The sequence below is a fragment of the Lepidochelys kempii genome, chromosome 9 (assembly GCF_965140265.1).
Source record: "Lepidochelys kempii isolate rLepKem1 chromosome 9, rLepKem1.hap2, whole genome shotgun sequence".
Classification (NCBI taxonomy): domain Eukaryota; kingdom Metazoa; phylum Chordata; order Testudines; family Cheloniidae; genus Lepidochelys; species Lepidochelys kempii.
The window spans coordinates 48,305,152-48,329,527 of NC_133264.1; the positions used below are offsets into that span (position 1 = coordinate 48,305,152).

General features: G+C 41.6%; 1 protein-coding gene across 9 annotated transcripts in view; it reads left to right on the plus strand.

Moving 5' to 3' along the window:
• The window catches only part of STAG1 (STAG1 cohesin complex component), a 380,157-nt gene that overhangs the window by 153,404 nt on the left and 202,377 nt on the right, over positions 1-24,376 (plus strand). For 7 of the 9 annotated variants that reach the window (XM_073360216.1, XM_073360219.1, XM_073360217.1 and 4 more), the window contains 3 exons: positions 1,524-1,728; positions 6,927-7,078; positions 19,847-19,920. In XM_073360216.1, the coding sequence (XP_073216317.1) occupies positions 1,524-1,728; positions 6,927-7,078; positions 19,847-19,920 (431 nt within the window). The remainder of the gene's footprint in view (positions 1-1,523; positions 1,729-6,926; positions 7,079-19,846; positions 19,921-24,376) is intronic. The other 2 variants (XM_073360223.1, XM_073360225.1) reach the window with 2 other exon arrangements.

The window sequence follows — 24,376 nt, forward strand, 5'->3', positions numbered from 1 at the left end:
ACCCTTCCGCCTTCCCTTTTCCCCCAAGCTTAAATGTAATAACAATGGACAAATGGGTGCTAAATGTCATCCACCATGGGTATGTGATTGAGTTCATCACACTACCTCATCTGCAGCCCCCCCCGATCACTCCTCAGGGATCACACTTATGACAGCAACTTCACCCAAGAGGTGAGCTCCTTATTGCAGTGAAGAGTGATAGAGTGAGTTCCTGTGGAATATCAGGGCAAAAAGTTCTAATCAGCTTACTTCCTGATATCCAAGAACAATGGCGGATGGAGACCAATTCTGGATCTGCAGTTCCACAAGTCCAAGTTTCTTATGGTCACACTAACAGCGGTCATCCCATCCTAGAAAAAGGCATGTGGTTGTCTCTTGATATGCAAGATGCCTTCACATTGATGTCCATTTGGCGCATAGACCGTTCCTGAGGTTCATGGTCGGCTCGCCCCATTTCCATTAGTGCTCTTCCATTTGGACTCTCTACCATTCCCAGAGTCTTCACCAGGGTCTTCACTGAGGTTTTTCCATTCTGTGCACTGAATAAGGCAGTGTCTTGTGGGAAAAAAACATACACAATGATGTAATTAAAGACTGTATCTTAATGCACGTACCTGGGGAGAGGGGATGAATTAAGGTTGCACAGGCGACCAGAATTGTGGCATTTCACAGCTTTTATCTGCTTGACTTTGCAGTCTTAATGTTCTTTTAGGTTTTTGTGTGCATATTTGATTTGTATAGAGAGAATATATTATTTTAGTGTTGGCTGCCAGATAGTAATTGTAGAGTGTGCAGCTTTCTTCTTCAATACTAACAAGTTATATGAAAATAAAAGTTTCACATCTGCTTATTTACATTGCACATTTCAGTCTGCTGTGAGAGAGGAGTCCTAAGGGAATAATAGCATTTTGATCACATAATTAAAGGCTGTATCAAAATGCATATGCACAAGGAAGCAGACTTAAAGCTCCACAGAAACTTTAACTTTGCTATTGCCTGACTTTTGAGCATTTAATTCTGAAACCTTCAAGTTTCATAGGGTTGTTTTGATGGAATACATAATCACAGATATTATGGAGAGACGGCAGTCGCTCTATAGTTAACGCTGCCACTGAGTTTATATTTTACATGTGGTCCTTTCACTTCTGAGGATAACAAAGCACTTGCAAACTGTATGTGCAGTGCCATTGAAATGCAGCGATGTCTGAGATGATGAGGTTGGGAGGATAGTAAAGGAGAGGTGACTGATCACACTGAACTGAAGGTTTCACACTCTCACTCCTACCATGTAATGGTGACTAAAAAGTGGGACTAGAAAACTGGTTGTGTGCCCAGTGCAGTCAATAGTAAAGTTCCCATTGCTTCAGTGGTGCAGGATCCAGCCCTAAGAGAAAGGGAAATCCATATGCACAAGAGAAAATCATGTGTGTTTTCCTTTTTGTAGAATACAAATTCTGTGTATAAAATAGGATTGAATGGGAAGCATTTGTAATATAGAGTATAAATGTTTTCTCTTTTTTCAGGACAGTGGTGACTACCCTCTTACCATGCCTGGGCCACAATGGAAAAAATTTCGATCAAACTTTTGTGAGTTCATTGGAGTGCTGATTCGACAGTGTCAGTATAGCATCATTTATGATGAATATATGATGGATACAGTGATCTCTCTTCTGACTGGTTTGTCGGATTCCCAGGTCCGAGCTTTCAGGCATACCAGTACTCTTGCTGGTAAGTAAGCACAAAGGGGAGAATTTTCCATATACTTATTGGCCTAAGTCTTTCCCCACTGAATTCAAAGGACGTTTTACCATTGACTTAAATGGAAACAGAATAAGACCTACACGAAGTGCTTTTGGAAATTGCACTCAAATTCTAAATATCACACATATTTTAATTGTACTAAAGTTCAGTTTTCCTAATTAAACACATGTACATTAAACTATAATATAAAAAGTAGGAATTATTCAGAAGTATGTTTAAATATTAATAGACAATTGAGTTGTTTTCTGTTTCATATTTTTCAATGCAGTGGCTTATATTTATACAGCCTAATGTATAGCTTTCCAATTCTTTTGGCATCTTTGATGTTTTAAAACATCATTTTTATTGAATGAATGTATTGTTTGAGAAAAATCCTTGACTGTCAGTCCGAAAACTGAAATGCTCTGCTTACCTCCCAGCCATATACAGTACAGGCAGTAGTAGTGCAAACTGTTACTGATGGTTCCCCGCAATGTGCCACGAACCGGTCCAGAAAGCTCACTTCGTGTCTCTGAAGGTTGCCACTTACAGTGAAGGCAGCTTTCTGACATAGACTCTTGTCCACAAAGGACTGAATTGAGATGAAGTCATTTCACACCCACCATTGACCAACATTCAGTTCTTCTTCGAGTGATGGTCCATATTGTATTAAGAACATAAGAACTGCCATAGTGGGTCAGACCAAAGATCCATCTAGCCCAGTATCCTGTCTTCCAACAGTGGCCAATGCCAGATGCCTCAGAGGGAATGAACAGAACAGGTAATCAAGTGATCCATCCCCTGTCGCCCATTCCCAGCTTCTGGCAAACAGAGGCTAGGGACACCATCCCTGCCCATCCTGGACCTATCCTCCATGAACTTACCTAGTTCTTTTTTGAACTCTGTTATAGTCTTGGCCTTCACAACATCCTCTGGCAAGGCGTTCCACAGGTTGACTGTGTGTTGTGCGAAAAAATACTTTCTTTAAAACTGCTGCCTGTTAATTTCATTTGGTGCCGTAGTTCTTATGTTGTGAGAAGGAGTAAATAACACTTCCTTATTTACTTTCTCGAAACCAGTCATGATTTTATAGACCTGTATCATATCCCCCTTTAGTCATCTCTTTTCCATGCTGAAAAGTCCCAGTCTTATTAATCGCTCCTCATATGGAAGCCGTTCCATACCCCTAATAATTTTTGTTGCCCTTTTCTGAACCTTTTCCAATATATCTTTTTTGAGATGGGGCAACCACATCTGCACGCAGTATTCAAGATGTAGGCATACCATGGATTTATATAGAGGAAATATTATGTTTTCTGTCGTCTTATCTATCCCTTTCTTAATGATTCCCAGTGTTCTGTTAGCTTTTTTGACTGCTGCTGCACATTGAGTGGATGTTTTCAAAGAACTATCCACAATGACTGTAAGATCTTTTTCTTGAGGGGTAAGAGCTAATTTAGACCCCATCATTTTATATGTTTAGTTGGGATTATGTTTTCCAATATGCATTACTTTGCATTTATCAACATTGAATTCATCTGCCATTTTGTTGCTCAGTCACCCAGTTTTGTGAGATTCCTTTGTAACTCTTTGCAGTCTGCTTTGGACTTAACTAACGTGTAGTTTTGTATCATCTTCAAATTTGCCACTTCAGTGTTCTCCCCTTTTTCCAGATAATTTATGAATATGTTGATCTGTACTGGTCCCAGTACAGACCCCTAGGGGACACCACTATTTACTTCTCTCCATCCTGAAAACTGACCATTTATTCCTACTCTGTTTCCTATCTTTTAACCAGTTACTGGTCCATGAGAGGACCTTCCCTCTTATCCTATGACTGCTTACTTTGCTTAAGAGCCTTTGGTGAGGGACCTTGTCAAAGGCTTTCTGAAAATCTAAGTACACTATATCCACTGGATCACTCTTGTCCACATGGTTGTTGACCCCCTCAAAAGACTCTAGTAGATTAGTGAGGCATGATTTCCCTTTACAAAAAAACATGTTGACTCTTCCTCAATAAATCATGTTCATCTATGTGTCTGATGATTCTGTTCTTTACTATAGTTTCAACCAGTTTGCCCAGTACTAAAGGTAGGCTTACTGGCCTGTAATTGCTGGGATCGCCTCTGGCGCCTTTTTAAAAAATTGGTGTCACATTAGCTATCCTCCAGTCATCTGGTACAGAAGCTGATTTAAATGATAGGTTACACATCACACTGATTAGTTCTTCAGTTTCACATTTGAGTACCTTCAGAACTCTTCGGTGAATACCATCTGGTCCTGGTGACTTATTAATGTTAAGTTTATCAATTTTGCTCCAAAACCACCTATAATGACACCTCAATCTGGGAAAGTTCCTCAGAATTCATTTAGTTTCTCCTCAATGGCCTTATCATCCTTGAGTGCTTCTTTAGTATCTTGATTGTCCAGTGTCCCCATTGGTTGTTTAGCAGGCTTCCTGCTTCTGATGTACGTAAATTTTTTTTTTTGCTGTTACTTGTGGAATCCACTGAGGGTTATATGCATGCACCATGCGTCCAGAGCTGGAGGTTTTGAAAGTAGTAGCATCTCTTGGTCCAAGCATGTGCCCTTGCTCCACCTCATGGTTTCGTCCGAGGTGATAAAGGCCAGGGTGGACCGACCACCCCTCAGTTCCTTCTCACTGCTTCCCTTCCTCTCTCCCTTCCTTCCCCCGGGACTATGGCCAGGATTCCATGCTTTAAAAGCTGTGTTTCTTGCCCGTGCTCCTTCTCTGTGAGTGAAGAACACCAGCGGTTCCTCTACTGCCGGGGCAAGGCACACATGGTGGCACTTTGCACCATCTGTAAGTCCTTCCTGCCCAGGATGAGGGAAGCCCGTGAGCTCTGCCTTTGCAAATATCTAATGGAGGAAGCAATGAGGCCCTGGGTGCACTAGGATCTAGGCCCAGGAAACCCCCCTGTACAGCAGCCACCACTGGCAGTGAGCACCCCTCTGAGCACCGCACATGCCTTGGAACCAGCGGTACTGAAGACTAAGAACAAGTCCCGACATGAGAGCAGAAGACAGTCTCATGGGCATAAGAGCAGGTCCCCGCAGTGGACTGCTCCCAAGCACAGTGTTTCCTCCCTGAGCTGATCCACGTTGGGTGAGACGTTGCTCACAGAACCGGCTGGAGTGGATTCCCCAGATGGAAGGTAAGGCCAGGCGCAAATGGGATCCGATGGGGATCACACCACACAAACAACCAGAACACTCACTGGTACATGCACCATCCACTATGCTGGTGCCCACATGCCTGCCATACAGGCTGGCCCACCAGACACCCGCCAGGCCCCTTCAGCATCTCCACTGGGGCTCCATGGACCCCTGGCCACTCAGAGACATTCTTGACAGCGGAGGAGTTAATCCTCCCATCCCTGCAATCTCTCCAGCTTTCTGTTCACCTGCAACATTCCTACTCCTAAGGATGAGCCCCTTCTGCTGCTGACAGAGAAGCCCGTCTCTGACTCATCACAGCACTCTGGTATGAACAGTCTTTTGAATCTGAGGAATTCTCAGAGCTGGACCAGTCATTTTCCTTGATGTTGCACCAGAGTCTTGGATATATGACCCAGACTTTCCTCCCCTCTGGCATATGACCCTACAAAAGGGGCCTGGTACTGTGTCCCATGGACCCCTCTTTTTGGCTGTACTGGGGACCCTGGGATCCCTGCCACAGACACCATGTACTATCTCAGGCTGCTAGCTCCACCGGTCCCGCCTGGTGTATCCTCGTCACCAGATGAGGTGATCATCCCTTTCCTGCTCTCTCTGCCGGATCATCACTGACAATACAGGACTTGTTGCAGAGAGTAGCGGCAGACCTGGGAACCCCATTGGAGGACATTCAGGACCCACAACATTGACTCCTGGACATCCTCCAACCCCACGGTGGCCATCCTGGAACTGGTGTGGGCCGTGTGGCACACACCAGCCACATGTGCCCCCACACTTATGTGGGTGAAGAGGAGATACTTTGTGCCAGCTAAGGGGGCAGATTTCTTGTTCCCCACCCATTCCCCAGCTCCCTTGTTGTCCAAGTGGATACAGAAGTCCACTCCTTCAGACGAAACAACTAAGAGGCTGGATCTGCTGGGCAAGAAAGTCTGTTCTTCTGTGGGCCTACGATTTCACATTGCCAATTTCCAGGTTCTTCTAGCCAAGTATGACTAATAACTACAATAGGCTAGCAGAGTTCAAGGACAAGATCCCTCTGGAACACCAGGAGCAATTCCAGGCACTGATAGACAGAGGGAGGTTGGTCCTCCAGGCAGCAGTACTTTGATGCGTGCGGGACTGGGTGGGCAAAAAAACAGACTGTGGTCATTTGCAGGAAAACGCTAAGTCTCTCGTCAGTTTGTCAAATAGAATTTCAGCAATGTAAAGCAAAAAAAAAATTTTTTTTTTAAATAAAGGTTTTAATACTTACATTTAAGTGAGGGCTAGAAAGAGATTTCATGTCTATTATAACAGGAGTTAAAGTATTTTTTTTACATGGTTTAAGCATGAGTTGTTTTATTCTTTTAGTGGTAAATATGTCGATTTCTATTTTTTTTATATATATATATTAACCGATGATGTTGGGTTTTTTTTAGTATCATGGGGGAATCTCTTTTCCAGGATTTGCAAGATCTTAAGGTTTTTGTGGGTGGTAACAGGATAAAAATGCAAGAAAAAATGCGGGAGTGGGTATTTTGGGGTGGGACGGGAGCGGGATTAAAAAAATAGTCCTGTGCAGGGCTTTACTTCAGCTCTCTTGAACAGAGTTGTTATTCATATTCATTTTCCCTAGTGTGTCAGGATCAACACAGACAGTTTTCAATGGAGAAAGGAAAGTTATTTCCAGTAACTGGACTTCTCCAAGTATATTGATTCTGTAGAGCCACACTCACTTACTCACTTGCTCTCCTTCCCCAGCCGGGAATTTTAATGTTACTCTGAATATTTGGGAAGGAACAATGAGGGTTGTTTTTTATATACTCTCAGTTCTAATGTTTGGATCAGTGAGGGGGATGGGTGTGACCTTGATGGGAACTGTTTTCCAGATGGTTCTGTATCCATGTGTCAAGGGTTGCTCACGTCCCGTGAGTGTGAATCTGCAGAGGCAATATGCTTGAGCTTCAGTTACAGGTGAGTAACGTTCCTTTATCTTCCACTCTTTACAGCTATGAAGCTTATGACTGCTCTTGTGAATGTTGCCTTAAACCTGAGTATTCACCAGGATAATACACAGAGGCAGTATGAAGCTGAGAGAAACAAAATGATTGGTAAGAGAGCTAATGAAAGATTGGAGCTGCTGCTTCAAAAAAGGAAAGAGGTAAGTCAAAGAACCAAAGCTATTTTCCTAGTTATATCATTCACTGTTCTGAAAACCTGTAAAAGAATATCTAATTCACAAGTTATTTCCTGAAAAAAATGTAGCCTTTTATAGTATTTATAATTTTGAAAATATGAGTGTGTTTTTTGTTCATAGTGCAAATTTTCAAATTAGTGTATAGTCAGCCTCTTGTCTACAAAGGGGAGCAAATCAATCAAGTACACCAAACAGATTTTTGAAATTTAAATTATTCATGTTTTCTTGTTCTGTACTTGGGGAGAGAGTTTGGTTTTGTGGTTCAAGCACAATATTAGGAAGCAAGAGAGGAGTTCTGTCAAAGAATTTCTCTGTGGTCTCGAGCATATTACTTAGGGCTACATCATCAAGTGTTGGGTTTACACACACAGCTAAGATTGTAAGCAATAGCGCTTCTGCACATATAGAATGATGGCTATTTTCTAAGATTAATGTACTTGATGAGGAAGGCAGAAAATTAGTCCAGAATTGTGCATAGCATGCAGATTTTCGCTAAACATAGAAAAATGAGATTTTGAAGCGGATTCTGTGCTCCATCCAACTGTATTGTCTGCTTCTCCCTTCCCCCAGCACAACTGTAGCTCAGAGAGTGACATTACTTCTTTTTGCACTTTGAAAGAACACCAAACTAAGGGGATATTAAAGTCACTTGGTAAATGCCAGTCTGGTACTAGGTGAGAAAAAAAACATTACAGGGATGATGTAATTATCCAAAAATGGAGTATTAGATCCCAGGAAATTCAGAGTTAAGTTTGCACTTAAAAGAAATCAAAATATGATAAGTACAGAAGTGCACAGATAAGTCACCCAAACAACTTTAACTGTACCCTGTAGTGATGCCATGCAAAAATTACATGATTATGATAAAGGCATTTTAGTGTTTGTTGTCTTAGATTAGATAAAATTGATTTAAAAAAATAGTTTTAAAATAATTTCCCCCTCATGATATCACTACAGTGCAGAGTTAAGGTTGATTGGGTGCCTTAACTGTGCATATATTTTGGATTTTTTGAAGTGTAATCTTTAAGCTGAATTTTATTAATTTATAATGCTTGGGTTTGGGATATATATAGCTTCCCTGTGATGTTTTTACCCCTTTTCATAGATTTGAAGATCATAAGGTTCTATTGTGATCATCTAGTCTGAGCTCCTGTATAACATGGGCTATAGAAATTCTCCAAAATAATTCCTACAGCATATCTCAGAAAAACATCCAATCTTGATTTAAAAATTGTCTGTGATGGAGAATCACCACTAACCTTGCAAAATTCAGTAGTTAATTACTCTCACTATTAAAAATTTACTCCTTATTTCCTGTCTAATTTTGTCTAACTTCAACTTCCAGCCATTGGATGATGTTATACCTTCCTCTGGTAGACTGAAGAGCCCATTATTAAATATCTGTTCTCCCCTGTAATCAAGTCACCCCTTAAACTTCTCTTTGTTAAATTAAATAGATTGAGCTCTTTGCGTCTATCACTATAAAGAATTTTTTCAAATCCTTTAATCATTCTTGTGGCTCTTCTCTTGAATTGTGGACACCAGAACTGGACATCGTATTCCAGCACTGATCACACCAGTGCGAAAATAGAGACAAAATAATGTGACTACTACTGCTTGAGATTCCCCTGTTTATCCATCCAAGGATTACATTAGCTTTTTTGGCCACAGAGTCTCACTGGGAGCTTTTATTCAGGTGATTATCCACTACAACCCCTATATCTTTTTCAGAGTCGCTGTGTTCCATGATACAGTCCCCCATTGTGTAAGTATATGTAGTTGGGATTATTTTTTCCAGTGTGCATAACATTTATAAGTGCAAAGAAGAATTTCATGTGCCATTTTATTGCCCAGTCACCCAGTTTTGTGAGATCCCTCTGTAACTCTTCACAGTCAGCTTTGGACTTTACTATCTTAAATAATTATGGATCATCTGCAAACTTGTCTTTGCACTGTTCACTTCCTTTTTCCAGATCCTTTTATGAATATGTTGAACAGCAAAGGTCCCATTACAGATCGTTGGGAAACCTGGCTATTTATATTTCTCCATTGAGAAAACTGACCATTTATTTCTACCCTATTTTTCCTATCTTTTAGCCAGTTACTGATCCACGAGAGGAACTTCCCTCTTATACCTTGACTACCTAGTTTTCTTAAGTGCCTATAGCTCTGTCAAAGGCTTTCTGAAAATCCAAGTACACTGTATCCACTGGATCACCCTTATCCACATTTTTGTTGACACCCTCAATGAACTCTATTAGATTGGTGATGCATCTTTTCCCTATACAAAAGTGGTGTTGACTCTTCCCCAACAAATCGTGTTTGTCTGTGTGTCTGATAATTCTGTTTACTATAGTTTCTACCATTTTGCTTGGTACTGAAATTTCGTTCATCAGCCTATAATTGCCAGTATCCCCTTTGGAGCCCTTTTAACAAAATTAGTGTTACATTAGTTCCCTTCCAGGTATCTGGTATGGAGGCTTGTTTCAGTGATAGGTTGCATACTACAGTTAATAGCTCTGCAATTTTTATATTTGAGTTCCTTCAGAACTTGTGGGTGAATACCATCTGGTCCTGGTGACTTATTACTGTTTAATTTATCAATTTGTTCTAAAATCTCTTCTACTGACACATCAGTATGGGACTGTACTTCCGATTTGTTGCCCAAAAAGAAGCTGTTTCTGCTTCTCTCTCTCTCTTTATCTTCTTGCCAGCTTGTCAGTTCTCACCGATGTCCTGGCCTATTCATTTAACCCCTCTATCCTTTTCTAAATCCAGGGTCCTCTAATATTTAGTATCCTCCTTTTTGGTCCTAGGCTTTAGCCTTGGGAAGCGTAAGCTGTTCTTAATCTGACTGGAGCCAAGTAGGGTGTATTTCCCTGTAAACAGATTCCAAGGACTCTTATCTGTATCATAATTTTACGTTTCCTTCTTAGTTCCTTTAATACAGTAGCTCTCAACTGTTCCAGACTACTGTACCCCTTTCAGGAATCTGATTTGTCTTGCATACGCTCAAGTTTCACCTCACTTAAAAACTACTGGCTTACAAAATCAGATATAAAAATACAAAAGTGTCACAGCACACTGTTACTGAAAAATTGCTTACTTTCTCATTTTTACTATATAATTATAAAATAAATCAATTGGAATATAAATATTATACTTACATTTCAGTGTACAGTATATAGAGCAGTATAAAGTCTGTATGAAATTTTAGTTTGTACTGACTTCTCTAGTTCTTTTTAATGCAGCCTGTTGTAAGACTAGGCAAATCTCTAGATGAGTTAATGTACTCCCTAGAAGACCTCTGCATACCCCCAGGGATATGTGTACCCCTGGTTGAGAACCACTGTTTTAACAACCCCTTTTAATCTAATTCCATATCAAACAATCCATGTTAAACAATTACATAGAAGGGCACACTGTACTTCTTAGAAATAATACAGATATTTCCCAGTTCATCAGCCTGTTGTTTAGATCATTCTGGGCAAAGAAAAGACTGACACAGATGTTAAATTTCTCAAAGGAACCATTTTAAAATGAAATGTAATTCATAAATTCATTAATGGATTTACTTGTAAATTCAGAGAAAATTTATTCTGGACTCAAGTTTATGGGGAAACTCAACTTAGCCTTAACTATGGAACTGCAACTCCTGCCTCCATAATAGGTATACAAGAAACAGGTAACATTTTACCACTTCTACAGGAATGCATGACAAACCTGTCAAAAAGATGATGGCCACGTGAGATGCATGACACTTGGCAGGCCTATGAGGTACTAGTGTTCGTTGGTGAAGAGAATAGGGATCTGTACAGGGTTTGTATGGACCACAAACCCTACTATCTGTATTTCTAATAGTTACTATTACCATTACTATTACCTATCTCTTCCTAATAACTGGGATCCCCACCTACACAAGAGGTTACTGTGACATCATCTGGACTGAGGGTCCCAACTATAGGATCTTTTCCCTCTGCTCCAGCTTGATGTTCTTTTTCCTTGAGACTTTCATCCTCCTCAACAGCACAGAGGCAGTTAAAGTGAGGGTGAGATTGCTCTGCTGTAGCCCTGAAAGTCTCCTCTATATATACCTCTCCAGTTCAGCCACTCAGGTCTCAAGAGTCTGTACTTGGTCTCTGAGGGGAATGAGCCAGGAACACAAAAGGCAATAAGAAGAGGCTCTTTAAATGCATTAGGAGCAAAAGAAAGACGAAGGAAAGTATAGGTCCTCTACTTAGCAGGGAAGGAAAGCTAATTATTGATGTCATCAAGAAAGTCAAAGTGTTTAATGCCTATTTTGTTTCAGTCTTCACTAAAGAGGCTAACGGTGACTAGATACTCAACACAATTAATATTAACAACAAGGGGGAAAATAGGGAAAGAACAGGGTAAAGAATATTTAGATAAGTTAGATGTATTCAAGTTGGTGGGGCCTGATGACATTCATCCTAGGGTACTTAAGAAACTAGCTAAAGCAATCTTGGAACTATTAGTAATTATCTTTGAGAACTCCTGGAGGATGGGTGAGGTCTCAGAAGAATGGAGATGGGTAAGCATAGTACCTTTCTTTAAAAAGGAGAACAAAGGAATAAGAGATCAGTCAGCCTAACTTTGATATCTGGAAAGATACTGGAACAAACTATTAATCAGTTTGTAAGCACCTAGAGAATAATAGGGTTATAAGGAATAGCCAGCATGGATTTGTCAGGAACAAATCGTGTCAAACTAACCTAATTTCCTTCTTTGACGGGGTTACTGGGCGGGGGGGAAATAGATGTGATATATCTTGATTTTATTTCAGAGTAGCAGCCATGTTAGTCTGTATCCGCAAAAAGAAAAGGAGTACTTGTGGCACCTTAGAGACTAACAAATTTATTTGAGCTCAGATAAATTTGTTAGTCTCTAAGGTGCCACAAGTTCTCCTTTTCTTTTATCTTGATTTTAGTAATGCTTTGGGCACAATCCCACATGACGACATCCTCATAAGCAAACTAGGTCTAGATGAAATTGCTATTAGGTGGGTGCAAAATTGATTGAAATACTGTGCTCAAAGAGTAAGTATCAATGGTTCACTGTCAGACTGGGTGGGCATATCTAGTGGAGTCTCACAGGGGTCAGTCCTTGGTCCAGTACTATTCAATATTTTCATTAATGCTTGGATAATGGAGTGGAGAGTATGCTTATAAAATTTGCAGATGGCACCAATCTGGGAGGGATTGCAAGGACTTCGGAGTACAGGATGAGTATTCAAACTAACCTTGACAAATTGAAGAATTGGTCTTAATTTAGCAAGATTAAATACAGTAGAGACAAAAGCAAAATGCTACATTTAAGAAGAAAAAAATTAAATGCACAAGTACAAAATTGGAAATAACTCTTTAGGTAGCAGTACTGCTGAAAAAGATCTGGGTTCCATTGGATCATGAATTGAATATGAGTGAACATTGTGATGTAACTGCAGAACTGGAATGTTGCATGTAAGATATAGGAGTAATTGTCCTGCTCTACTTGGTACTGGTGAGGCCTCAGCTAGAGTACTGTGCCCAGTAAGGATAGATGTGGATGGAATGGAGAGAATCCAGAAGACAGCAACAAAAACAAAAGATTTAGAAAACCTGACCTATGAGGAAAGATTAAAAAAACTGTTTGTTTAATCCTGAGAAAAGAAGACGAGGGGAGGGAGGAGCCTGTCTTCAAATGTATTAAGTTCTGTTAGAAAGAGAACGGTGATCAGTTATTCTCCAGGTCACTGAAAGTAGGGCAAAAACTAATAGGTTGGCTCTGCAGCAAGGGTGATTTATGTTAGATATTAAGAAAAATCTTTCTAACTCTAAGGATAGTTAAGCACTGGAATAGGCTCCCAAGGCAGGACATTTTAAAAAAAAACAGGTTGGACAAATACCTCTCAGGGATGGTCTAGGTCAGGAGTTCTTAACCTTCATTGCACCGTGACCCCCTTCCAACAACAAATTTACTACATGACCATGGGGGAGGGCCACAGCCCAAGCCCCACTGCCCTGGATGGGGGTGGAGCTTAGGCTTCAGCTTCAGATCTGGGTCCCAGCGAAGTCTAATAGTGGCTGTAGTGACCCCATTAAAATGGGGTTGCGATCCACTTTGGGGTCCCGATCCACAGTTTGAGAACCGCTGGTCTAGGTTTATTTGGTGCTGCCACAGCACAGGGGTTTGGAATTAATTCCAGCCCTACATTTCTGTGATTCTATGAATTGGCATGTCAGACCTTTTAAAGCTTTTTGGGCTGTCTGCTGAGTAAGGAAGACAACACTGCACTGGTTTGCACTTGATCCATATTTGTAAGGTTTTCTTTGCAACCAAAAGGACTGGAAACCTAAGCCAAAATTTTTAAGCCTCGGTGCCTAAAATTAAGCACTTCAGTCTATATTTAGGAACCTAAATAAAAGTGTCCTGATATCAAAAGACACCCAGCGTCTTCAGCCTAAATTGACTTCAGAGGTGCTCAGCACCTCTGAAAACTGGGCCACTTTAATTTGGGTCTAACTTTAGGCAACCAGGTTTTTAAATGTATGAATATATAGATTCTGGATTACATTTGTGCAACATTGGGTAGATTCTCTATCAAATTCCATGGACTTGAAAACTTAGAATACACAAGGCTCTGAAAATATCTCTGCTAAATAGCCCCCTTCTCTCTTGATGCATCTGCACCAATGAGATGGTCGTGAGCTCCTGTTAACCCTTACTGCTGTGTTTTGTCCCTGCCAGGCTTGTTGGCTTCTCTCTCTTGTCCCTCTACTTGCTCCCTTGTGATCCGCTAGCCAGAATTTTCAAAGGAGGTATTTAGTGAACAGGCATGAGGTGGCTAAAGGGTCAGCCAGTGACCATATGAATGTCTGTTCACAAGGACATTGTGCTTTAAAGATTCCTGAGAGGAGCCAGAGGTAGTAGGGCACACCAGCATGCCCAAATGATTGACAGATATTCAAAACATGGGTGCCAGTTTGGCAGGCTACTTAGGGATATGTTGCTGTGCCCATACCTGCCAGTGTAGCATGTGCTGATAGATCATTAAGATGCAGATTCACCTGCACATAGAAAATCACCTGCTACAGAGTTGGACATGCTACCAACAAGCCTGATAGCGTTGCCTTATCTGTTTTGGTGATGGTCCCAAAAAATAGCAAGGAGAAGGTTCAGTTCCTCAGTAAGAAATGTTGGTGCAGGAACCAAGGCTTCTAGAGATTTGCTCTGTAAGATGAACACTGATCAGAAAAAAATAATTGACCGCGTCAGTGCTATGGATAGGCCCTGGAGGATTATGAGGAGATCAGGGATGACAGAGGGACTTGCATGTACATTCCATATGACCATAAAGAGTTGTGAATGGTGAAGGGCTATCTAGCTAAGTTGAGGAAGAACAGCAGATAACTCAGTAGGTGGTCTAGACCATCATAACAAAGTCATGCAGGAGATTGCTGGTCTGGACACATTAGCAGTGAGCAGCTAGGTATTTTTTAATGCATCACTGACTGGTTTTGTGACCAAAACAAAAAGATTAGAGGCTTTTCTGATGTCCTGTTGGTGTCCCAGTGTCTGTGTTTGCCAGTTCATTTCTTATTGACCAAGTGATCTTTATTGCTCCTTTGGTTTTCATGTGTTGGCAGTTTCTGCCAGTCCACAACTTGCTATCTTACTAGATCCTTTAGCTAGCTGAGGCGTCTGATGGATGGAGATTCTTACCTGGCCAACACTCCGTCTGGGGGAATTACCTGGGGGTGGAGACTGATCTGGTAATTTATAAGTAGATTCTGTATTTCCTCCTGGATATGAGAGAGGAACATCCAGAACTGGGCCAAGAGAGATGGCAGGCACAAGGGAGATGCTTTCTTTTACTCATGCCAGTGTCATGGCTGATGGTGCGGAAGCCCTGACAATGGAAAATAATATACAAATCTCAAATTTCATCAACGGTTGGCTCAGAACATAGTCTCTCATCAGCCCTTAACCATGTTGAGATGGCAGAGACCAACATGTGGGCTCACGGGGGCATCCCACCTCAGGCTATCCCACCTCTGTGACTCAGCATCAACAGCACTAGTTGTGAAAGGGGCCAGTGCCCTGCTGTGCTTCCACTTGCTACTGCTGCTCAGCACAGTGGCCAGCTATTGTGGGTCCATTCTCAGCTAATCTCAGAGCCACTGTGGAAAACACTCAGAAAAAAAGGAGGAGTGAACCCTCCATTCTGTCCCGTGACCTACCCCATTGAATCTTGTACATTGTAGCTCATTTTCCCATTTGAACAGAATGTCTGTGTATTGCTTTGTGCTCTTTTTCTGTACTCACAAGAACAGCCATACTATCTAGCTCTGTATCCTGTCTTCCAACAGTGGCCAATGCCAGGTGCCCCAGAGGGAATGAACAGAACAGGTAATCATCAAGTGATCCATCCCCTGGTGCCCATTCCCAGCTTCAGGCAAACAGAGGCTAGGGACACCATCTCTGCCCATCCTGGTTAGTAGCTATTGATGGACCTATCCTCCATGAACTTATCTAGTTCTTTTTTGAACCCTGTTATAGTCATGGTCTTCACAACATCCTCTGGCAAGGAGTTCCACAGGTTGACTGTGCGTTGTGCGAAAAAATACTTTTTTTTCTTTTGTTTTAAACCTGCTGCCCTGTTAATTTCATTTGGTGCCCCCTAGTTCTTATGTTATGAGAAGGAGTAAATGACACTTCCTTATTTACTTTTTCCAAACCAGTCATGATTTTATAGACCTCTGTCATATCCCCCTTAGTTGTCTCTTTTTCACGCTGAAAAGTCCCAGTTTTATTAATCTCTTCTCATATGGAAGCCATTCCATACCCCTAATAATTTTTGTTGCCCTTTCCTGAACCTTTTCCAATTCCAACATATCTTTTTTGAGATGGGGCAACCACATCTGCACACAGTATTCAAGATGTGGGCATACCATGGATTTATATAGAGGAAATATTATGTTTTCTGTCTTCTTATCTATCCCTTTCTTAATGATTCTCAGTGTTCTGTTAGCTTTTTTGACTGCTGCTGCACATTGAGTGGATGTTTTCAAAGAACTATCCACAATGACTGTAAGATCTTTTTCTTGAGGGGTAAGAGCTAATTTAGACCCCATCATTTTGTATGTTGAGTTGGGATTATGTTTTCCAATATGCATTGCTTTGCATTTATCAACATTGAATTTCATCTGCCATTTTGTTGCTCAGTCACCCAGTTTTGTGAGATTCCTTTGTAACTCTTTGCAATCTGCTTTGGACTTAACTATCATGAGTAGTCTTGTATCATCTGCAAATTTTGCCACTTCAGTGTTCTCCCCTTTTTCCAGATAATTTATGAATATGTTGATCTGTACTGGTCCCAGCACAGACCCGTAGGGGACACCACTATTTACCTCTCTCCATTCTGAGAATTGACCATTTATTCCTACCCTATGTTACTGCCTCCCCCATATTATTTATAAACTTCAATCTTGTATCCTTAACTTTTCTTTGATACTGTCATGGGGTCCACTTACCGTTGATGGTGCCTCCTCCTGGGGATTAGCTCTGTCAGGTGTCGCCTTCCTCTGGTGGTGTCCCTACCTATTGTCCTTTCTCACTCCCAGGCCCATCTCCCTCTGGGAACCACAGCCTCCTCTTCATGACTCAGCGTTCCTTCCAGGTCACTATGTAGTTCCCCCTTGCGTGCCCCACAAAGTATTTCCAAAACAAATTTTCCCGGCCAGTCCACTTTCCTTTGCCTGGTCTATGCCATGTGCTCAGGGGCTGTTAAGGGAACCAGGGCCCGCCTTCTACCCTGGCTTCCAGCTCAGGGGCCCTCCAGTCAGCAGCTAAGGCCTGCATTGTCCTACCTTTCTGCTTTCCCCCTGAGCCTTTTCTACCTTCCTGGTTCCCCCCTGGTTTGCCAGCCTCCCAGTTCCCTTCTCCAAGGGAGTTACTGCAGCCTACTTCCTACAGCCCCCTTCTGCTTTCAGGGCTTTATACTGTTCCTGTCTAGATAAGCCTCCCTATTTCATCAATTCCCTGTCCCCTGGCTCCTCCTTCAGGTGCAGCCTGGACAGTTAGATAGGCCCAATAACCCCTTCCAATCTTGTGTGGGGTGAACACTCCATCACAAATACTTACCTCATTTCTGCGTAAATTAACAGTTCATTTCAGAATTCCTCCTTGGGTTCCAATTCTTCCTCAGAGTGGACAGGGCTCTGTGCTCATCTTTATCCTCATTGTCCTTCTCTTCTTCTGCCTCATCTAGGTTGACTCCAGCCATATATTTCTGTTCATGTGACTGACTGTCTGGGTCTTGTGCCTCAGCTGCTGCTTCTTTAGTATAGGATATGAGGTCAGCAAAGGCAGTGCTGATTGAAAACTAGCACAGCCTATGCCTTTGCGGATTCATGTGCTTAATCGTCTAATTTGTGTGTCTAAATTGGCTTGAGTTCGAAAATACTGTGTTGCCTATCCTTGAAGCCATGCCCACAATCCTGTCCTTTTGTGTATACTCATCCTTTTGTACAGGGGCTGTATGTGCCCAACTATCCCTTTTGCACTTATCCCTTGCTTGCACTGTGGAATAAAACGTGCCTATGGGGATCTGTGTGCGCATTTTTTTGAAAATTTAGCCCTTAACTCCTGTGTACCTCAGTTTTTCCATGTATAAGGTGGTGTATAATGATTTCTCTCCTCTCAGGGAAGTAGGGCTGCCAACCCTCCAGGATTGTCCTGGAGCCTCCAGGAATTAAATATTAATCTTTAATTAAAGATTATGTCATGTGATGAAACCTCCGGGAATACGTCCAACCAAAATTGGCAACCCTAAAGTGTGAGGCTTAACTATTCATTTGTACAAATTACATTGAGATCTTCACATGGAAGGTAGTATAGAAATGCTAAGAATTATAAATGAAATCACTTGTTGAAATTATCTGGTCTGTGCTATGCAGGCGGTCAGACTAAATTATGATAATGTTCCCTTCTGGCCTTCGTATGTTGAATCTATGAAAAAAATGTTAATTATTATATATATATCTGTGCAATCTGTACTGGCAATCCAGTACAAAGCCACAATATAGAAGACATGAAATATTTTCATTCCTGCACTTTGTAGTGTTATACTTTGATATTAAGAAATGCTGTGAATGATAAAAAGGAAGAGTTAATGCCTTTTTTGATGGAACAGTTATGATTTTGTGTGGTAAAGGCAGTTATGCCTTGAAAAAGGACTATGTAAAACGGGCACCTTCTTTCTCAGCAGATCTGTTCTTTTTGTGTAATCTGGGTCATATTTACTTAATTTAGTGACAAAAGTAAGATTTTACTGTTTTTTCGTGTTAGGCCTGGTCTACATACAATTTTTGTATTGGTGTAATTCTATCAATTGAGGGATACTTTTTTAGTTGTGGTTATACAGGAGCAATCCAGAGTGGATGCAGTTATACTGGTATAAATGTGCTTATACAAATGTAGCTTATTCCTCTTTCCATATGGGAATAAGATGTAGTGACATAAACATATTTATACCATTATAACTGTATTGACATTTGGGAGAGGAGGAGATAGGCCACTTTATCTATAGTTTTGTATGTAGAGAAGCCCTAAGTCATGCAAAGCCAACACAGCTGAAACTGAGTGAGCTGGATTTTATTCACTTTTGCACATGATCAGTAGAATTACTTACTAATTTCCAGTTAGTTACACCTGTAAATCCCAATTGGAAACACCAGAGTTATACAGGTGTAATTGGAAGACATAATTTGTCAGTAGATTTAATAGTAGTAATGGTGACATGCAAGATATTAATAATTCATTTGAACTCTTCCCTGGGATGAGTTTTCAGAACAGGAACTCAGAAAAGCAATTCTTTTACTTGTAAAATCAGCATATTTGATACAGAAATCAATAAGGGAGAATAAACATGAATCCCCATTATGCCATTTTTTAAAGAGTCTGTTTTTACAGTAGATCTTCACATTAGGGCACAAGGCTGGGTGTCAGGGGACTAGCCCCAACTCTAAGCACCTAGGTGCCAATTCTAGAAAGTTTCCCTATTCAGTAAAGCAATTAAGCATATACCTAACATTAAGCATGTGCATTGAAGTCAGTGGCAGTTAAGCACATACTTAAAGTCAAGCAGATGCTTTAATGCTTTCCTGAATTGGGGCCACAAGTTTGAAAAATTTATTCTTTTAAATTCATAATTAGGCCTTGTAAGTTTTTAAGGCCCGGCTTGACAAAGCCCTGTCTGGGATGATTTAGTTGGTGTTGGTCCTGCTTTGAGCAGGGGATTGGACTAGATGACCTCCTGAGGTCTCTTCCAATCCTAATATTCTGTCATTCTATGATTTCCAGAGATGCTGAGCACCTGCAGATCCATTTACTTAAATGAAGATTGAAGGTGGTCAGCAGAATTGGGCACTTAATCTCTCCTTGCCTCAATTTTCTTTGCAAAAAAGGGGGCTCATACTTAGTCAAAGGGTTGCTTCTCAGTCTAAATTCATTAATGTTTGTAGAATGTGTTAACTTCCTTCCATGAAGGCACTATATATGTATAAAATGTTTTTATTTATACCTATTGGGAAGAAGAGAAATGCAAATTATAATACCTTTGAATGAAGCATACTTCTCAAATCAAGTAGTATAATGTTTCAGGATGCTAATACTATAAATTATCAGGATGCCAGTCTGAAATATTAGTGATCTTTTATTTCTTTTTTGCAGCTGCAAGAAAACCAAGATGAAATCGAAAATATGATGAACTCTATTTTTAAGGGCATATTTGTTCATAGATACCGGTAAGAGAATGAGCATTGTAGAGGGCCTTATTTGCTGAATTCAATAAAAATTTATGTTGATTTTCTTGTGGTGTAACATTCTAGGTCCTCCTGAAACAAAACTAAAACCATTATAATCTTTTAAGTTAAGAAAGAGAATTTAGGTGTCTCCCTTTTTTACCCAAATAAATAAGATACCCAGACAACCTTAATTTGGTCCTAAGTAACACCATAGGGGAGAAAAAATGAAAAAAATGAATCCACTGTTAAAAAGCCGTTTCAGCTAAGGTGGGACCACAAAGACTGAAATGCCATAATAATAATAATAAGCATATGGTTATTTCATGTTGTACAGAGCAAAAAAGTTAATTGGGTGCCTTCACTATCCATTTAAATGCCTTAACATTTTGGATGTCTTCTAAGTTTAACCTTAACTCTAAATTTCCTGGATTTGTAATTCTTGTTTTAGCTACAATTGCAAACATTATTATAGTGATTTTTGTCCTTAAATTACTGATGTGTACTCTCCATCTTAATTCCAATTTAACAATGTTTTTACTTGGGAATTTGGGGGAAACTTTAAATAAGTTTTAGAGCCAGAAAAACCAGCAGGTTCTGGCAGCTTTGTGCTAATTTGGAGCAGTGCAAATCAATTAATTTACAATGGCTAGTTAAAATTAATTTATGACTGCTTCACATCACAGATAGTGCAAAGCAGCTGGAGCATACTGGTGAATTTGTTCCTTATTTTACAACTGATTGCTTGGCTTATTTATGTAAGATAAGATAATATGTTAACATTGTAATTAATTGTTTAAAAACATGTAAACTTGCGAAGTAAGCTTCCAGGATATGAAACTGTGGAATTCAACTGTTTTAGTCATAAAGAAACATGTTGTTCAACTTTAAAATTTTGCAAAAGGAAAAGGAGTACTTGTGACACCTTAGAGACTAACAAATTTATTTGAGCATAAGCTTTTGTGAGCTACAGCTCACTTCATCGGATGCATTTTGGTCATCTGTGAAAGCCTTGAGGCAGACTGGGCAAAAAGAGAACAGTGGGTGGGTAACAGTAGGGCTGCCTGGGGGGTGTGAACAGAAATATGTGGGGATGTTAGGAAGTTCATAGAATCATAGAATAACAGAGTTGGAAGGGACCTCTGGAGACCATCTAGTCCAACCCCCTGCCCAGAGCAGGACCAATCCCAACTAAATCATCCCAGCCAGGGCTGTGTCAAGCCTGACTTCAAAAACTTCTAAGGAAGGGGATTCCACCACCTCCCTAGGTAACGCATTCCAGTGTTTCACCACCCTCCTAGTGAAAAAGTTTTTCCTAATATCCAACCTAAACCTCCCCCACTGCAACTTGAGACCATTACTTCTTGTCCTGTCATCTGCTATCACTGAGAATAGTCTAGATCCATCCTCTTTGGATCCACCTTTCAGGTAGTTAAAAGCAGCTATCAAATCCCCGCTCATTCTTCTCTTCTGTAGACTAAACAATCCTAGTTCCCTCAGCCTCTCCTCATAAGTCATGTGTTCCAGTCCCCTGATCATTTTTGTTGCCCTCCGCTGGACATTTTCCAATTTTTCCACATCCTTCTTGTAGTGTGGGGCCTAAAACTGGACGTAGTACTCCAGATGAGGCCTCACCAATGTCGAACAGAGGGGAATAATCACGTCCCTCGATCTGCTGGCAATGCCCCTACTTATACAGCCCAAAATGCCATTGACCTTCTTGGCAACAAGGGCACACTGTTGACTCATATCCAGCTTCTCGTCTACTGTCACCCCTAGGTCCTTCTCTGCAGAACTGCTGCCTAGTCTGTAGTGGTGCATTGGATTCTTCCATCCTAAGTGCAGGACTCTGCACTTGTCCTTGTTGAACCTCATCAGATTTCTTTTGGCCCAATCCTCCAATTTGTCTAGGTCCCTCTGTATCCTATCCCTACCCTCCAGCGTATCTACCACTCCTCCCAGTTTAGTGTCATCCGCAAACTTGCTGAGGGTGCAATCCACACCATCCTCCAGATCATTAATGAAGATATTGAACAAACCCGGCCCCAGGACCGACCCTTGGGGCACTCCGCTAGATACCGGCTGCCAACTAGACATGGAGCCATTGATCACTACCCGTTGAGCCTGACTATCTAGCCAACTTTCTACCCACCTTGTAGTGCATCCATCCAGCCCATACTTCTTTAACTTGCTGACAAGAATACTGTGGGAGACCGTGTCAAAAGCTTTGCTAAAGTCGAGGAATAACACGTCCACTGCTTTCCCTTCATCCACAGAACCAGTTATCTCATCATAGAAGGTAATTAGATTAGTCAGGCATGACTTTCCCTTGGTGAATCCACGCTGACTGTTCCTGATCACTTTCCTCTTGTCTAAGCGCTTCAGAATTGATTCCTTGAGGACATGCTCCATGATTTTTCCGGGGACTGAGGTGAGACTGACCGGCCTGTAGTTCCCAGGATCCTCCTTCTTCCCTTTTTTAAAGATGGGACTACATTAGCCTTTTTCCAATCTTCCGGGACTTCCCCCGATCGCCATGAGTTTTCAAAGATAATGGCCAATGGCTCTGCAATCACATCCTCCCATTCTTTTAGCACTCTTGGATGCAACGCATCCAGCCCCATGGACTTGTGCACATCCAGTTTTCTAAATAGTCCTGAACCACTTCTTCCTTCACAGAGGGTTGGCCACCTCCTCCCCATGCTGTGCTGCCCAGTGCAGTAGTCTGGGAGCTGACCTTGTTCGTGAAGACATAGGCAAAAAAAGCATTGAGTACATTAGCTTTTTCACATCCTCTGTCACTAGGTTGCCTCCCTCATTTAGTAAGGGGCCCACACTTTCCTTGGCTTTCTTCTTATTGCCAACATACTTGAAGAAACCCTTCTTGTTACTCTTAACATCCCTTGCTAGCTGCAACTCCAGGTGTGATTTAGCCTTCCTGATTCCATTCCTACATGCCCGAGCAATATTTATATACTCATCCCTGGTCATTTGTCCAATCTTCCACTTCTTGTAAGCCTCTTTTTTGTGTTTAAGATCAGCAAGGATTTCACTGTTAAGCCAAGCTGGTCGCCTGCCATATTTACTATTCTTTCTACACATCGGGATGGTTTGTCCCTGTAACCTCAATAAGGATTCTTTAAAATACAGCCAGCTCTCCTGGACTCCTTTCCCCCTCATGTTATTCTCCCAGGGGATCTTGCCCATCAGTTCCCTGAGGGAGTCAAAGTCTGCTTTTGTGAAGTCCAGGGTCCATATTCTGCTGCTTTCCTTTCTTCCTTGTGTCAGGATCCTGAACTCGACCATCTCATGGTTACTGCCTCCCAGGTTCCCATCCACTTTTGCTTCCCCTACTAATTCTTCCCAGTTTGTGAGCAGCAGGTCAAGAAGAGCTCCGCCCCTAGTTGGTTCCTCCAGCACTTGCACCAGGAAATTGTCCCCTACAGTTTCCAAAAACTTCCTGGATTGTCTGTGCACCGCTGTATTGCTCTCCTAGCAGATATCAGGATGATTGAAGTCGCCCATGAGAACCAGGGCATGTGATCTAGTAGCTTCTGCAACTTGCCAGAAGAAAGCCTCGTCCACCTCATCCCCCTGGTCCGGTGGTCTATAGCAGACTCCCACCACGACATCACCCTTGTTGCTCAGGCTTCTAAACTTAATCCGGAGACTCTCAGGTTTTTCTGCAGTTTCATACTTGAGCTCTGAGCAGTCATACTGCTCCCTTACATACAGTGCAACTCCCCCACCTTTTCTGGCCTCCCTGTCCTTCCTGAACAGTTTATACCCATCCATGACAGTACTCCAGTCATGCGACTTATCCCACCAAGTCTCCGTTATTCCAATCACATCATAATTCCCTGACTTTGCCAGGACCTCCAGTTCTCCCTGCTTGTTTCCCAGGCTTTGTGCAAGTTGATTGGAGATGACAAGGGGAAGGGGAATCCGAGGTTTCTGCCTGGGTAAGGTGGACAGAGGAATTTAGTGGTAATGTTAGAATAGAGGGAGAAGACCAGACATGTGCATGGGTCTTATGGAGGTCTATTATGTGCAGAGGGGCTTGGGTTAGGAAGAGCAATGCTGTGAACTAGGCAGGTGTCGGAGGTAGGCTCTCAGGCCTTTGATGTCAAGGCATGGTGCTTGAAAGGCTGCTCATGGCAATGTTGCCTCAGCTTGACTGTGGGAAGCTAAAGCAGGAACGTAGGGGGAGCCTTTAAAAGACAGAGGCACTGCAACTCAGGGTCTGGGATCCCCCCACCTCTTTGAATAGCACTGATTTCCCTAATACAGCCCTCTTCTCTACAAACAACCCTTTTGCCCCTAGGCTTTATGCACAGCCTTGCTTTCTTTTGCCCCATACATCCACATTCTGTTCCTGTCTCCCACATAGCCTCATTTACTATCTGCTTGGTTCTTTCAACACTATAAAGCAGCACTGTGGAAAAACAGGAGAGTTGCC